The sequence below is a fragment of the Myotis daubentonii genome, chromosome X (assembly GCF_963259705.1).
Source record: "Myotis daubentonii chromosome X, mMyoDau2.1, whole genome shotgun sequence".
In the NCBI taxonomy this organism is placed as follows: Eukaryota; Metazoa; Chordata; class Mammalia; order Chiroptera; family Vespertilionidae; genus Myotis; species Myotis daubentonii.
The window spans coordinates 35,958,523-35,974,284 of record NC_081861.1 but is presented as its reverse complement, the minus strand read 5'-3'; the positions used below and the strand labels follow the sequence as shown (position 1 = coordinate 35,974,284).

The window sequence follows — 15,762 nt, the reverse complement described above, 5'->3', positions numbered from 1 at the left end:
TTTCCCCTGAAATTTCTTCTTAAGAGATAAGGTCAGTGGGGAGACCAGCTTAGGTAATTGTCAGTTTGGCTGTTATAGGCAGGGAACCTTGGTGGTAGTGGCCCATAGGTAGAGTGGGTCTACGGAGAATGCCTCTAATTAAGTGTTCTGGTATAAATAGTGGGCTGAATTTAAGATATTTGTGGTAGAATGCATAGAGAATTTAAAGTGTGAGAGAAAGCTTTAAAATGTGTAGACATCTACTTGTGTTTTATTAGATTCACTTTATTGAGTTCAGACTCCAGAGTCTATTAATAATAAAACCCACATTTGCCCTTGGGCATTTCAAGGTTACAAGATGCCTAATCTTTCTGTTAGTGGACTATAAATGCAATTTTGTTGCCTATGTTTGCCCTTGCAGTAAATGGGATACCATTATTTCGCAGTTTGCAGGTTTGCAGCTAGGGGTGAAGTTAAACGACCCAGTTTAGACACTTTCATAATTTGGGATCATTGTCCAAACTTGTAGTAAAAGGCTGAATTTTCATCATTAGGCCATTTGGCTTTTAAAATGAATATATATATTCAAAGATCTCTCAAAGTGAGAGTGAATGGAGAATATGGAGAAATCTCTTAAATCTCTAATAATTCTCTCAGTCTAGAAGTGCTTGCCTCTTTCTTTTTGTACTCTGAGGGTGGGATGCATATTTTGAAAAAAAAATCTCCAGATGATACTAATATCTACCCCCACCAGCACCTCATGCTGCATTTTGCTGATGGGCTGTGCTGAGATAATTGGGATTGTCTTTTGCTTCATGAATCTTTTCACTGTATCTGTGAATATATCTGTGAATGAAAGGCAGTGGGGCATTTTAGAAAGTGCTGTAAATTCCAGGATTCCAAGCCAGTTTCAGGAATAGACTGTTTGGACTACAGCACCCCATTATTATCAAGTTGCATTTGGGAAGATCTGTTGGGCAGCTTTCCCTGTGTCACTAGTAAATGTCTTCCTGTGAAAAAGTCAGGGCCAAATGGCCATTGTAATTGCCTAGGACCTAGGGACTCAGAAGAGCTATTGTTTTTGAGTCTTTCCTGATTGCCCTCCCTGCCATTTATTTCGTTACCAATGCATTTGAGTACCCTGCTCTCCTAACTCTCCCCCAGCCCCATCTTACAATTCTTGATATTCTTTCTATTGCCCAGAAACGCATCAACAGGAGAGAAACATTTTTACAAGTCATAGCCTAGAGGCATTTAAAATTTCAATAGCTACTATTCTTTTTTTAAATTTTTTTTTCCTTAAATGGTCATTTGTGCCAGATATTCTATTTGTATGAAAAATAAAATGAAGAGATGTCTGCTTAGGATTAGTGCCTTTTTTTTTTAATTTTTGCGCCTATATTTTCAATAAAGCACAGGTTTATTGTTTCCTGATAGGGGAGCCCCTTTTCACCTCAGGTGACTGGACTGACTAGAGAAGGTCATTTGGCGCATGAATAAAATGGGACGCAGCGTTCATTTGCTATTTTATTTTTTAAAAACGAAATATTCAAAGTACTTTTTTCTTTCAAATATCGACACATAATGTTGAACTTTAAATATTTACAGCATGTTGTTGTGATGCTCTTGTAGAAAAATGCATGCTTCTGGCCTGAAAACCAGAGCAAAATGCAAAAGACCATTTAACTGCAGCCAGAGAACATGAACCTGTACAGTATCCAGTCACTTTTCAGCACAGGAGTGAGAGCAGGAATACAAAATTGGAACCTATTGTTTCCTAGCAACATGGCTCAGGCCATTATAACACAATTTTCAGTATGATTAGAACCTCTAACTGTTGTTATATAGAAACTGAAAATCTTGGCATACACTGTAAACATCTTTACTTCTCATGAGAAAGTAAGCAGCTAAAAAGAATATTTTTTCTGACATAAAGGCTCTACTTCTCTTTTTCACCTTTTCTCTTACTGATGCTTTTGCCAGAAGAATAGTAAAGATCTAGACATTGTCATGATTCATACAAGTAAAATATTTTTCAAGGACACAATCTGATATACTAACATTTATTTAAGAGGTTAAAGTCCACCACTAAATCTAAGGAAAGATTTTTAACTGCCAAACACATTTCCTTTGACAAATAATGTAAGATGACAACCGCCAAGACAAAATCCACAGCAAGTTTAACTCTAACTATTTTCACTTACTGTTTAGGAAGTAATTTCTTCTTACACACAGTAGTATATTTGGTCCTTAATAGCTTTCACATGAAGGACACACTGACATAACAGTCACTATTTTGTGGTTGAATTCTTTTTTGTTGCTGTTTGTTGTTTTCCGTTTTTTTTTTGTTTTTCTTTTTTTTTCTTTTTTTTTTCTTTTTCAGAATAAACAACATTACAGAAGGCTGTGGAAGAGCACTCTGAATCTAGTACTAGTCAGGTCGGCTATGTGTATGTGAGTTTCTCCAAGAAAACAAGAATGTTGCATCCAGTCTGTAGCCTTCTGTTTTCCATAAGCTATAATACACCCCAGTCTCTCCAAGTTTCTTTCAATACTTGATTACTGTACTTTTGCTTCCATTACCACTGAATGCCACTACAATTGTTCTTACAGAAACATATCTTCATAAATGCAAAAACTTTGCCCTGACTCTCTTAGGTTACGGTATTATAGTGGGGCCTGGTCTGGTTAAAAATATATATATTTTTTAAAAGGAAAGAAAAGAAAGAAGAAAAATGTAGAAATAACATGGTAGAATGCTTGAAACTGTGCCAACAGTGATGAAAAAGAAAAATCTTGTGAAAATTATAATTTACTTTTAGACCTCTCTATGTAGTTAGCATATGAGTTCCAAATTATACATTATTAAGTTTTCATTCATTTGGCTATGTTGCATATATTATATATATATATATTTATATAGTCTATATATTATAGATCTTCTAGATAAATTGACAGTGAAGGACACGTTTATTTTATACATTATTTTGCTGGGTTAAAAATAAAACATATGCCTATTTATATAGTGAGTATTTTGCTAAATTTTGGGCTTTATTTCCCTCTCAGGAGTCATGCTTCTAATCAATAATGATTAGAATAACAACTAAAAATAAAGTATTTAAATGTCTGTTAAACTGTGAACTTTTCAGCTCATTTGGATCTCTAGACTATAGTGCAAAAGTAAAAACAAACCAAGGTAATAACAAAAAAGCACAAATAAAATGGGCCTAACTAGGAAAAAACACAGGGAATACAACCACAGAGTGTTCCCGGCCTCCAGCCCAGAATGTTCTTCAGAGGAGGGCTCAACTACTGTGCTCTCACTCTAATTGATTAAATAGGGTATGGCTGTTTAGTGTCAGCTGCCTGTATGTTGGGTGTGAAACATCAACTATTTCTCTTTTTTTAAAATATATTTTATTGATTTCTTACAGAGAGGAACAGAGAGTTAGAAACATCGATGAGAGAAACGTCGATCAGCTGCCTCCTGCACACTCCCTACTGGGTATGTGCCTGCAACCAAGGTACATGCCCTTGACCGGAATCGAACCTGGGACCCTTGAGTCTGCAGGTCGATGCTCTGTCCATTGAGCCAAACCGGTTAGGGCAACTATTTCTCTTTAAAATGCTTTTACTTTCATCAGGAAATGCAAATTAATTGTCCTGTCTTTAATTTAAACTTCAGAACTACAAGTCAATGAAGGCATTCTTTGTATTCAGCCAAATAGGAAGCAATGTACTCAATATCTCTACATTCTTAATAAGAAACGCCAAAATGTTTCTCTTATATTTACTACTCATTAGTTCTAACCTTTGGGGTTTTTCTCTTTCCTCCAAAAAACTTTGGAAGTGGTAAAGAGAACAGTAATAGTTCAAGGCAGTATGAAAACCACAGCTGTAAGTGATAAAAAGTGCATTTTCTGAATATATTACAAATATAACTTTCAGAAACTAAAGGCACAAACTAAATAAATATATATTACAAACTAGAAATGCACAGTTTAAGGTAATTACTATTAAGTAAAATCTTCAAATATTTGTTTCTAATGAATATTTAAAGCAGTTTGAAAATGATACACCATCAGTGAATTGCAAAAATTATAACACTTAAAATATAAGCAAAATAGACTCTAATATCGACATCTTGGATTAGTGATAAAATACACCATCACACTTATGAATGCACTCTCTATATACAGTTCACAAATTATTTTTCCATTAATTTAAAAGAACATCAGAGATTCTAGGAACTTAAGGTCAATTTTTAGGCTGGTGTGGAGGTATTCAAATTTTCAACAAGTTTGTAAGTCATTTTAGAACCCCATCCTGAATAAATACTGTACCAGTAACACACTCCTGATTCAGGGATAAAAACCAATAATATGATTGTAGTCTGGATTAGTAATCTCTTGAGTTGGTGTTCTTCCAATTCAAAAGAGAGATGAGTTAATCATGAATCTTTTCCCTCTCTCACTGCCTTTCGATACATGTGTAAGAATGTGGTAATGCCAACCTGAAGGTTTTGAAAATGAAATGTTTAGATAAACCCTCCCCTACAATCTGTGGGTTTTGCTTTTCCCTCACTCTACTTTGTGTAGTAAGGAGCCAGACTCTTTAAAAACCTTGGCCTGAGCCTGGATTCTGACTTTGCATATTTTCAAAGACACTGTCGTTACAAAGCAAGGCAATGACCCCCACACTGCATTTAGGTAGTAGCTGGAAAGAATCCAGACTGTAACATTCCATCGTAAATTCTCCTTTAGACACAGCAAGTGTTCAGACTTGGGATGAAAGTGCTGAAGCTGGCTCAGGGGGATTTTCTACGGGCCACATCACGCTGTCACGCACTTTCATTCATGGTAACTTCCAATTACACAGCATTTTACAAACTGTCTCTTTGTCACTGGGCACAAATCTCCCAGCTCACCAAGAGGCTTCTTTTACTACAGGATTCTCAGAGATTGAGAAACTGCAGCTGACATTAACACTAATTCTAATCTTTTCCCAACTTTTAAATGATCGCAGAAGAAAATCACATTTCCTTCCTGGAAAATAGTAATTTTCCTAGGCAGGAGATATGATTAAATCAATTTAATGGGCAAAGACAGAGAACTAAAATAACTAACCATATACATTATTTTAATAAAAAATAGTCTGTCTCTCTATAATTAGTTGAAATGTTTTAGGTTGGAAAGGGTACACTTAATTAAATTTCCTGGCTATGGTTGGGAGATGTTCAATACAGAATGGTACATTTAAAAGATAAATCTAACTGAGCTGAAACAATGTAGAGCAACTACTGTGATGTTTAGCTTGGTCTCCCCTTTGATACTTTCATTTCAAGCTTAGTATTCAGTCTAGTTTTTAAAGGTTTTGGCTCTTATGAATTTCTGCAGTAGCAGTGAATGTAATTTATCGGTATCCCAGGCATATATGCCTGCTAAAGCCTCTCTTTTTTTTGTACCAGAATCACACTTTGTAGTAAGTCACCTTTCGTGTGCACAAAACCATTGGATTAGTGTATAAATGCTGAATCACTAATGTGAAACTATGACCAAAACACACCCTATATATAAATGAGAAATTGCTACCCAGGTTAATAAAAGCTATGCTTACATGACGCCAATACAGCTGGACAATTTAGTAAAACAAAATTTAGTCAAAACAGGTGGTATGGGAGAAGTTACATTGGCCAGCTGCCTCGGTATCAGGCGCACACAAGCAAATTGTGGCAATTCAGTCTGGGTACCACACCCTTAGGGAAGCATGGTAGACAGAACAAAGCCACCACACGCCAAAACACAGCACAACAACATGGCATTTACTTTAACAAGCAGGAAGGAATAATCAGGGAGGAAGGGCAAATGGTTCTCGACTCTAGGAGATCGTGGCTGAGGACATTTCATACTTCTTTGAAGTGTCCTATAGCAGATCTGGAAAATGTGAAAGCGCTGGCATTCTTGCGAAATGCAAGGTTTAGATACTCATTGCACCACTTTTTCTGCCAACAGTTAAATATGAAACTTCATGTCGCAATAGAGATATAGAACCTTGGGATCTTTCTGTATATTTGAATATATATATATATATATATATATTCTGTATATTATATATATATATATATATATATATATATATATATATATATATGCATGACTCGACAAATTTAAAGTGGTGCTTTCTGAAAACCTTTTGTTTTTTAGCTGTTTCAGTTCTACTTGTGTTATTTTGAATACTGCCACATGAGAACTAAAAATCTGTCGTTTCTTAAAGAGTTTAAACAATATTAAAATACCATCTTCCGTCACATTGAAAGGCAGTTGGATATGTTTTCCCTCCATATTTACATATACAGAGTTCTGATCTAGAAAACCAATACAATAAACCATTTTATGTTTTAAAAACAGGCAGTCTTTGGTGACGCAAAGGCAGAGATTTTTTTTGTTACCTCCTGCCTATTTCACTCTGTCTCATAAAGTGAATATTGTTGGCACTGTCAGAGAGTTCTAAATACTGCTCAACAGACAAAACAAAATACCCATCATAACCTTGTACCCTCCCGGTGCTCAAAAGCTGCTGCTTTTCCCCCTCTGTCCACGCCCGAATACCCTCTTCCCCTTCTTGCAACCTTCTTTGTTCCTTAGTCCAGGCCTGGGCCACAGCGCGCTGTCTGGCAATCTCCAACACGTGATTCTTTTCCTCTTCGACAGTTGTCCCATATCGGATGTTGAAGCACAGAGCCCCGTGCTGGAGCTGGATATCTGCAAACCGTCTAGTCCTCCCATTCAACACAGAAGTCATCTGGGACACAGTGACATTGACACCATTCTCTAGAATCCGCCTCCCCCCAGTGTTACCGATGAGCACCAGGTCTTCCTCCAGAGACCCAAGCTTAATGAAGTAGTGAGTGTCCCTCCCATCAATGGTAAAATGTAGGTTTTCCAGGTAATGAGCATTATTGAGAATGGCAGCAAGCCGTCTGCTATCTTCATTGGCTACTCCTATAATATCGGCTGTCACTATGCCATCCTTGATGGCGAATTTTATACCTTTTCCAAAAACAGAAGGAACAGAGGCGAACCTTGGTTGCTTCCCTCCTTCAAGGCATCGTCCATCATTGTATCGGGGAGTCATGGGAAGTTGGTCCAAGGAAATGAAATTCCTGAGCTGTTTCTGGAGCTCACACTGAATACCCAAGATAGTCTAGGAAAGAAGAAAGGCACACTGCAAATGTGGTACAGGATTAAACACCTGCCATACGGTTGCTGACTGTGGAAAGCAAAGGCTTGTAATTTGCTGGTTTGTGATTTAAAAACAAGCCAAATTTGGAATCTCTTCATCAGAGATTTGGAAAGAAAAGACTAACAGGTGACATGATTACTTGGCATGCATTTCTTGGTATCTTGGTGAGTTAAACATAAGGAAATATGTTCAAACTTGATAGCACAGAAATTGAGAGCTAGAAGGCACTTCAAATTAAGTGGGTCCAGCTCCCCCCAAACAAAGACATTTCATGTTTGCCAATTTAATTAAAACCAACTAGCTGTTATGACTGTGTGTAGAGTAATATGTTAGGCACAGGGAGATATAAAGAGATGCATACGGCATTATTCTTGCTTTCAAGCAGTTATGACCTTATAAATAACAACAGCAAACCAGCATGAAGTTTGCTGACCTTTTTACGTGAACTTAAAATAAAAACCCTTTTTATTATGAAAATTTGCAAACATATGGAGAAACAGAGAACAGAATAATGAACCTTCAAGTATCCAATAGAAAGCTTCAGCAATTTTCAACATGTTGCTAAACTTCTTTAGGACTTTTAATTACAAAAAGCATTTACATATTATATGTATTTACAAAAAATGAAAAGTCTATAGGACTTATTTCAAATTTCTTTTCCCTTATATTTTTTTTACACTTACATTTTAAGCTCTCCCACACACATTTCAGTTTTATGTTGTTAAAGCCATTTTTTTTTGCTAACACAGAAATTCTTATTTTTTCAATTAAAAGAAAAAGTTCCTTCTTGTTCTCATTTGCACCTCATACTCCTGACAAAATCATCTGCTAAAACATGAAGGTTTTGGTATTTATATTTTTCCAGAGACTATCACTGTAATATTATTTTTGCTTCACTGCTTATATATTTTTTTCTTTATCAAAATAATTTAATTCTATTATTCCCATGCTCTTCATGCACTTTGCCCTAGATTATTTTGCAGTTGGAAATCTGATGTTTTCATGTCTTTTCATGAACAATTTTCTTTATATAGACTCTCTAATTGACCTTGGTAGCCCATTTCAGAATTTTATAAGTTCACTTCCTCTTTCCTGTGCTTGTCTACCCCACTAGTCATCAAGTCACATGTTAGTCTTTTCTTTTACAAGAGCTCTAATCCCCTGATTCTTTCCCCATTAAAGCTTTTGTTCTACTTTGTCCTTAATCATGATATTTTAGTGAATATTAAAGACAACGCAAAAATAAGTAACCAAATATATGTTAATACCATTTCATGGTGTTGAATGCTCTCCTGTGTGGTTTTTTTTTTTTCCAGCTAAGTAGAGTTGGTAAAACATACTAACCTTTCCAGGATCCCACTCTTGAGTTTTTGTCTGAAGCTGTAGAAGCTCATAAGTTAATTCCAAATTTTCTAACTCTGGTTTGGGAAATCCAGGTAGTACATTGTGTAGCTGGAAACCAAATAGCTCCAACCAACTGCCAATGTCTATGAGACACAAAATTAAAGGGAAAAAATTTTAAAGCCCTTAGTTTATAACCTTTATGGAAAGCTTTAAAGATGCTTCTCCTGCCTTCAATATGTTTGGTCAATGGGAAGTTAGGAATAAAATTCCCCCTTATATCACTCACTCTAAAACATATGGTCCTCTACTGGGAAACCTTTTGGTTCATGGATAATCACAGATAGGCTCATTTCACTGCACTGAAATTCTTGTTTTTACTTTTAAAACTTTATTTCTTTTTCTTAAAGAGAGAGAGAGAGAGAGAGAGAGAGAGAGAGAGAGAGAGAGATTTGTTGTTCCGCTTATTAATGCATTCATTAGTTGATTCTTGTATGTGCCCTGAACAGGGATCATGCCTGAAACCTTGGTGTATCGGGACAATGTTCTAACCAACTGAGCTACATGGTGAGGTCCTTTTTTTTTTGTACTAAAATTCTTTTTATATATATTTTTTTATTGATTTCAGAGAGGAAGGGAGAGGGATAGAGAGATATAGAAACATCAGTAATGAGAGAATCATTGATCAGCTGCCTCCTGCATGCCCCCAATGGGGATTGAGCCCACAAACCAGGCATGTACCCTTGGCCAGAATCAAACCTGGGTCCCTTCAGTCTGCAGGCCAATGCTCTATCCACTGAGTCAAACCAGCTAGGGCATGTACTGAAATTCTTAACATGGTAGTGGTATTAAGGCCACACAGACGGGTATGTACTGAAATTCTTAACATGTAGTGGTATTAAGGCCACACAGATGGGTATGTACTGAAATTCTTAACATGTAGTGGTATTAAGGCCACACAAACTGTGATATTAGATTTATTTGATGCAACAGATCTTGAATTTTTCTTTTATAAAATTATTTGTGTAAGTTTTTAAGCATGAAAACTACAAAAAGAAAGCTTACAAGGGAAGTAAAGATATACTTCAATGCAAAAGCATCATATTTATGAACAGTTTTTCTCACTCTAGAAGACTAAGGAAGAGAGTAACTGCACAATATCTTGTGGGCTAACTGGCAGGAAGAGGAAGCATATTTACAAAGGCATTGAGATTATGTGATAAACACCATTGAGTTATCACTTTACTCTAGTGTAAAGTTTTACACTGTTTAAATACCTGTGGTATACTTTGCAACATCTTGAATTTTGCCAACCGGGTAGTTATTTTCAAAGGAGTAGAGGTTGAATGGTTTAGGAAGGAGGTTCAACTGTTTCCATATGTGATGATTAGGCGTCGTCCATCTACCAGCAACAACATCATAATCCCTTTGCCCCAGGTGCACTAATTTAGTAAGGAAATCATAGAGTCCTCCATGAAAACCAATGATGACCTGAAAGTCAGGGTAAGTGTCATGATAGATATCTCCATAGGGCGTGTACAATATCTCTTTTATCACCTGACCTCGACTGCTGAACACAGCCAGTGGGGTGCCTGTATTATCACAGGCTACATAATATTCTTCACCACTGCTTAGCTCCATGGCAATAAGGTGACCTTGGAGATCATAATACAGGGATGTAATCTCTGAGCTTGTGTGGTTGTACAAATGAGTAACTCTTATGGGGTTGGCAAGGTCTGCATAGAAGAACTGGAGGTGCTGTCCTAGGCTGGACTTACTGGCAACACGTCGTCCAAGCCCGTCATAGTAATACTGCACACTCCAGCCAGAAGCCTTATTGTAGGCTTTCTGCAGCAGACCGTTAGAATTATATTCAAAGATATCATTTCCCCTCTGCCTCAGAAAGCCATCTTCATCCATTTTATACTGAATTTCTCCTAGTCTGGTGATGCGATCCCGGAGGTCATATCGGAGAGGAGTAAGACGAGCACTATTCCCATGGCTTAAAAGGTTGATGTTGCCATTCAGATCATAACTATAACGCCACTGGGTTTTATCATTTACAGAAACAGTTTGAAGTTGTCCATCAGCATCGTATTCATAGAAATATCTTGTTATATTGGCATCTACTCCTACTCTTATATCACATATTACCATTCGGCCCATATTATCATATTGAATAGTCATCCAGTAGGCAATTGCCTTTAGGATTTCATATTGGACTTCAATAACTTGGCCATTGGCACTGAAGATTTTGGTGTGCTTCATCACTGTAGTAGTTATGACCTGATTTAAGTCATAATTGATCACACTAAATTTTCCAAACTGCTCTGTTCTACCAGAGACATCAACATATCGGTACAGGTCTATGGGCAAAGGGGTTTCATTTATCACAGCTTGCATGCTTGTGACGCGGAAGTTGTTGTAGCTGTAGTCAAACCGAGCATTCACAAGACCTTCTTCACTGAATCGGAAAATCTGGCGTCCAATAAGAGGTCCTGGAGGAATAAAAATCAATATAATGAGAACAAAGCTAGGTGTTTAATGCTGAACAACCAGAAAGGTCTAGTGTTATTTTCTTTAGTATTAATGCTTTTACTTTCAAAATAAAATATGAGATTAACCTCTGATATCTAATGTCTGGGTATATTATTTCAGAGTACTGTATATATTCTCATAGTGTGGTCACCAGACTTGAAAAAAAATTAAAATATTCAATATTACAGAATAATTGAATTAGAGAAACTATAGAAGCAATAACCCATTCACTGGCTGAGAAGAGGAAACTGATATTATAAACATGTTTTCTTTTTATAATCACTGACAAAAATACTTTCAATTCATTTAACCTGGGTTACAAAATCAGAGGTCAGGTTTTTGACAAAGTCCAGTATTCAAGGAACTGGATTTTGGCACTTTAGAAACTCCAAGGATGAAATATAATACAAAATTCTGACTTCTGAAGATAATTTGCCATCAGCTGAGACAGAGGTTATACAGGGCATGAACTAGTTTCAGTGAGATTCATATCTTGCAGCTGCATCTTTGGGAAGACTTGGTGGTGAGTAGGAACGGGTACACAGTTAGACTAGGTACTTAGATCTTAGTTTTCTTGAGAAATGAGAGAGAAAAAGAGAAATACACTGCATGTTTTTAAGGAATCAGCTTTCATGTAGCATGTATTTTGAATTGTTAATAGAAGATACTTTTATAAGTAAAATGACAGTTTGTTGGATTCAATGTCTATAGGTTATTGTTTCTATCTCATACTGTGGGCAGCAAAAATCTCATTAAAAATATGATGTGGTATACACATCACCACCCTTTCATAACAAACCTGTTTGCCTGTATCTGATTGTGCAAATGAAGCCATCGTGCATCAGGTGTATTGTCTTAATCACTCCAGAAGACTCTTCATATGTTAATGTGACCTGAGTGGTATCATAGAGAATCTCAGACAGCCTTGCTTGCTTGGTGTACTTGTATAAAACTCTTCGCCCTGTCCCCACATGCAGGGTCTGTAGCAGTCGGCCATCTCGACTATAGTCTTGGATAAAAGAAGTGCTACTGTCCGGTGGGGTGTAGATATTCCGGTAGTAGCTCACTGAAAGCATGGTTTGTAAGCTGTGGCGCACCATACTAGGCATGGTGACTGAGAGCAGACAATCCGATTGGTCATACTCAAAGATGTAACGCCGCTGGCTGTGTAAGAGAAGCATCACGGACTGAAAGGAGACAAAGGCAAAGTAGCATAATATGTACCACTGAAGTGGAAGAGATGAAAGAAAATACATATCCAGACATTCAATACAAATTTATTGAGCACTCACTATGTGCCAGGCATTACAGTGGGTCCTAGTTGATACAGGAGTGGTCAATAATGATGTCTATCCACATAGAACTTACAGTTTAATGGAGAGAGACAAGTAACCAAGCTATTACAATATAGTTAAAATGTGTTATGACAGGGGAATTACAGGGTGCTTTTGGAAGGCAGAGGAAGAGCAGCTAACCCAGACTTAAAAGGTCAGGGAAGGCTTCCTGGTGAAAGGTACATCTACTTTGAGACCTAAAGGATGACTAGGGGTTGGCTAGGTGAAGGCAGAGAGGTGGATGGAGCAGAGTAGAGAGAAAGTAATCTTTTTTAAAAAAATATATTTTTATTGATTTTTTACAGAGAGGAAGGGAGAAGGATAGAGAGTTAGAAACATCGATGAGAGAGAGACATCGATCAGCTGCCTCCTTCACATGCCCCACTGAGGATGTGCCCGCAAACAAGGTACATGCCCTTGACTGGAATTGAACCTGGGACCCTTCAGTCCGCAGGCTGATGCTCTAGCCACTGAGCCAAACCAGTTAGGGCGAGAGAGAGTAATCTTGAAAGAGAGCATAGCATTGTGGGGGTCTGGATAAGAAAGAAAACATGTTTTTTTCAGAGAATGAGCGGAATTTTGTATGGCCAGAGAATGGGTATGTTGGGGGGGAAGTGGTGGTGAATGGCAAGAGATGAGGGCAGTTAGGTACGCTGGATCTAGATCATACTGGGCTTGTTAAGCCATGCTAAGGAGTTTGGACTTAAACATGTTGGCAACAGGGAAACACTGGAAGCAAGTTGAAGGTCAGGACATTCGCACAGCTGTGAGAAACACTCAAGTTCGTATTTGAGAAAGGTTACTGCAGTTTCCATTTGTAGATGAATTGGAAGGAGGTAAATAGAGGGCAAGGTTTGCCACACATCCTATCTAATAAAAGAGAAACATGGTAATTAGCATACGACCACTACCCTTCCCATTGGCTAATCAGGGCGATATGCAAATTAACTGCCAGCCAAGATGGTGGCCGGCAGCCAAGCAGCTTGAAACTAACATGAGGATTGCATGCTTCAGTGACGGAGGAAACCAACATTCCCCGGTTCCCCTCCTGCCTTGCCGGCTTCTGAGCCTGCAGTTTGAAACATTATAACAAATATAGAAGCTAAACAAAACCCCAGAAACCTGCTTTCAGCGAGACAGGATCTCCGAGCTGGAGTTATACATTGTTTCGATTATAGAACCGAAACAAACCAGATACCTGCTTTCAGCAGTGGAGGCCTAAGAGCTGGAGCCTCAGAGCTAAAGCTGGCCCAGAATAAAAAAAAAAGGAAAAAAGGAACGGTTGGGAGCTTCTGTCACCCGCCGGCCTGAAAACAGCCCTTAGCCCCTCACCCAGACTGGCCAGGCACCCCAGTTAGGGACCCCCAACCTGAAGGGTGTGTGACCAGCTGAAAACAGCCATCATCCCCTCACCCAGGCTGGCCAGGCACCCCAGTGGGAACCCCCACCCTGATCCAGGACACCCTTCAGGGCAAACCAGCCGGCCCCCACCCGTGCACCAGGCCTCTATCCTATATAGTAAAAGGGTAATATGCCTCCCAGCACCGGGATCAGTGGAGCCGCGAGGCCTCCTGGCACCAGGATCGGCTCTGTGTATAACAGGGGGTGGAGCCACAACCTCCCTATGGACCCTGCTCTGTTCGTGTCAGGGGAAGGCGCCCCAACCTCCTGATCAGCTCTGCTCTGTGCCTGAGAGGGGGGAGCTCCCCAACCCCCTGATCACCCTGTGGCTCTGTGTGTGACAGGGTGCGGTGCCCCAACCCCCTGATTGGCCCTGCTCTATGGGTGATAGAGGGTGATGCCCCAACCCCCCCCCCCCACGGGCCCTGCTCTGTGTGTGACGGGGTAGAGCCATAACCTCCCCAACGGCCCTGCCCTGAGTGTGACAGGTTGTGGCACCCCAACCCCCTGATCTGCCCTGCTCTGTGTGTGACGGGGCGGTGCCCCAACTCCCCTATCGGTCCTACTCTGTGAGTGACAGGGGGGAGCTCCCCAACCCCCTGATCGACCCTGCTCTGTGTGTGACAGGGGGTGGCACCGCAACCTCCCATTGACCCTGCCTTGAGTGTGACAGGGGGCGGTGCCCCAACCCCCCAATCAGCCGTACCCTGAGCGTGACTGAGGGTGGCATCGCAACCTCCCGATCTGCCCTGCTCTGTGCATGACAGGGGCGGCACCCCAACTCCCACAATCGGCCCAGCTCTGAGCCCAACCAGGGGCTGCACCTAGGGATTGGGCCTGCCCTCTGCCACCCGGGAGCAGGCCTAAGCCAACAGGTCGTTATCTCTCGAGTGGTCCCAGACTGTGAGAGGGCACAGGCCGGGCTGAGGGACCCCCCATTCCCCCCGAGTGCACAAATTTTTGTGCACCGGGCCTCTAGTTAATTTATAGTCACCAAAAAGTGTTGGTTGACTTCATGTACTAGACGTCTTTGTGAAAAGTTGCATAAAATATTATTATTATTGCTTTGCAATTCATGTTTTAAGCTGTATTAGGGGAACATGCCATTAAAGTGGAAAATCCTCTGATTATACAAGCCCTCTCTCCCTAACCTGATCTGTATTTCAGAAATAGTTATTTGTTGAGGCATATGTAATACTTTGCTTTTATAAGATATCCTATATAATAAAGAGGTAATATGCAAATTAACCCTCACAACCTCATAAAATGGCTGCCTACAACCAGGCCAGCAGGGAGGTTAGTGAGGGTTGACCAAACGACTGAACAGCAGGCTGCGTGGGGTGACCAGGCTGGCGGGGGGAGGGGTGGTGGGGCCTGTGAGGGGTGACCAGGCTGGCAGGGGGGGCAGTCGGGGATGACCAGGCCAGCAGGGGTGGGCAGTAAGAGGCGACCAGGCTGGTAGAAGGTGATGCAGTTGGGAGCGACCAGGCCAGCAGCGGGGGCAGTTGGGGGCAACATGGTCAGCAGGGGGGGCAATGAGGGGAGACCAGGCCAGCAGGGGGGGCAGTTGGGGGTGACCAGGTTGGCAGGGGGGTTGTTTAGAGGCAACCAGGCCGGCAGGGGGGCCAGTTAGGGGCGACCAGGCAGGTAGGCAGGTGAGCGAATAGGAGCCAGTGGTCCAGAATTGTGAGAGGGATTGGGCCTAAACCAGCAGTTGGACATCCCCTGAGGGGTCCCAGATTGGAGAGGGTTCAGGCTGGGCTGAGGGGACCCCCTCCTGTGCATGAATTTTGTGCACTGGGCCTCTAGTTTCAATGATAATGGCTTATCTTATTTTAATCTTGAATCCAGACATAAAAAAGAGCACTGTTTTTGGGAGGAGTCAACCCTTTTTCTAATTGAAAAGCATTTAAATCTCATCTTTTAA

General features: G+C 40.1%; 1 protein-coding gene across 2 annotated transcripts in view; it reads right to left on the bottom strand.

Moving 5' to 3' along the window:
• Positions 1-1,493: 1,493 nt before the first annotated feature.
• TENM1 (teneurin transmembrane protein 1) overlaps positions 1,494-15,762 on the bottom strand; it is a 641,347-nt gene continuing 627,078 nt past the window's right edge. The window contains exons 29-33 of one of the 2 annotated variants that reach the window (XM_059680479.1): positions 11,900-12,287; positions 9,840-11,060; positions 8,566-8,708; positions 6,137-7,182; positions 1,494-6,078 (exon numbers count right to left, since the gene is read on the bottom strand). In XM_059680479.1, coding sequence (XP_059536462.1) covers positions 6,424-7,182; positions 8,566-8,708; positions 9,840-11,060; positions 11,900-12,287 — 2,511 coding nt within the window. In that variant the 3' untranslated portion in view covers positions 1,494-6,078; positions 6,137-6,423. The other variant, XM_059680478.1, reaches the window with a different exon arrangement.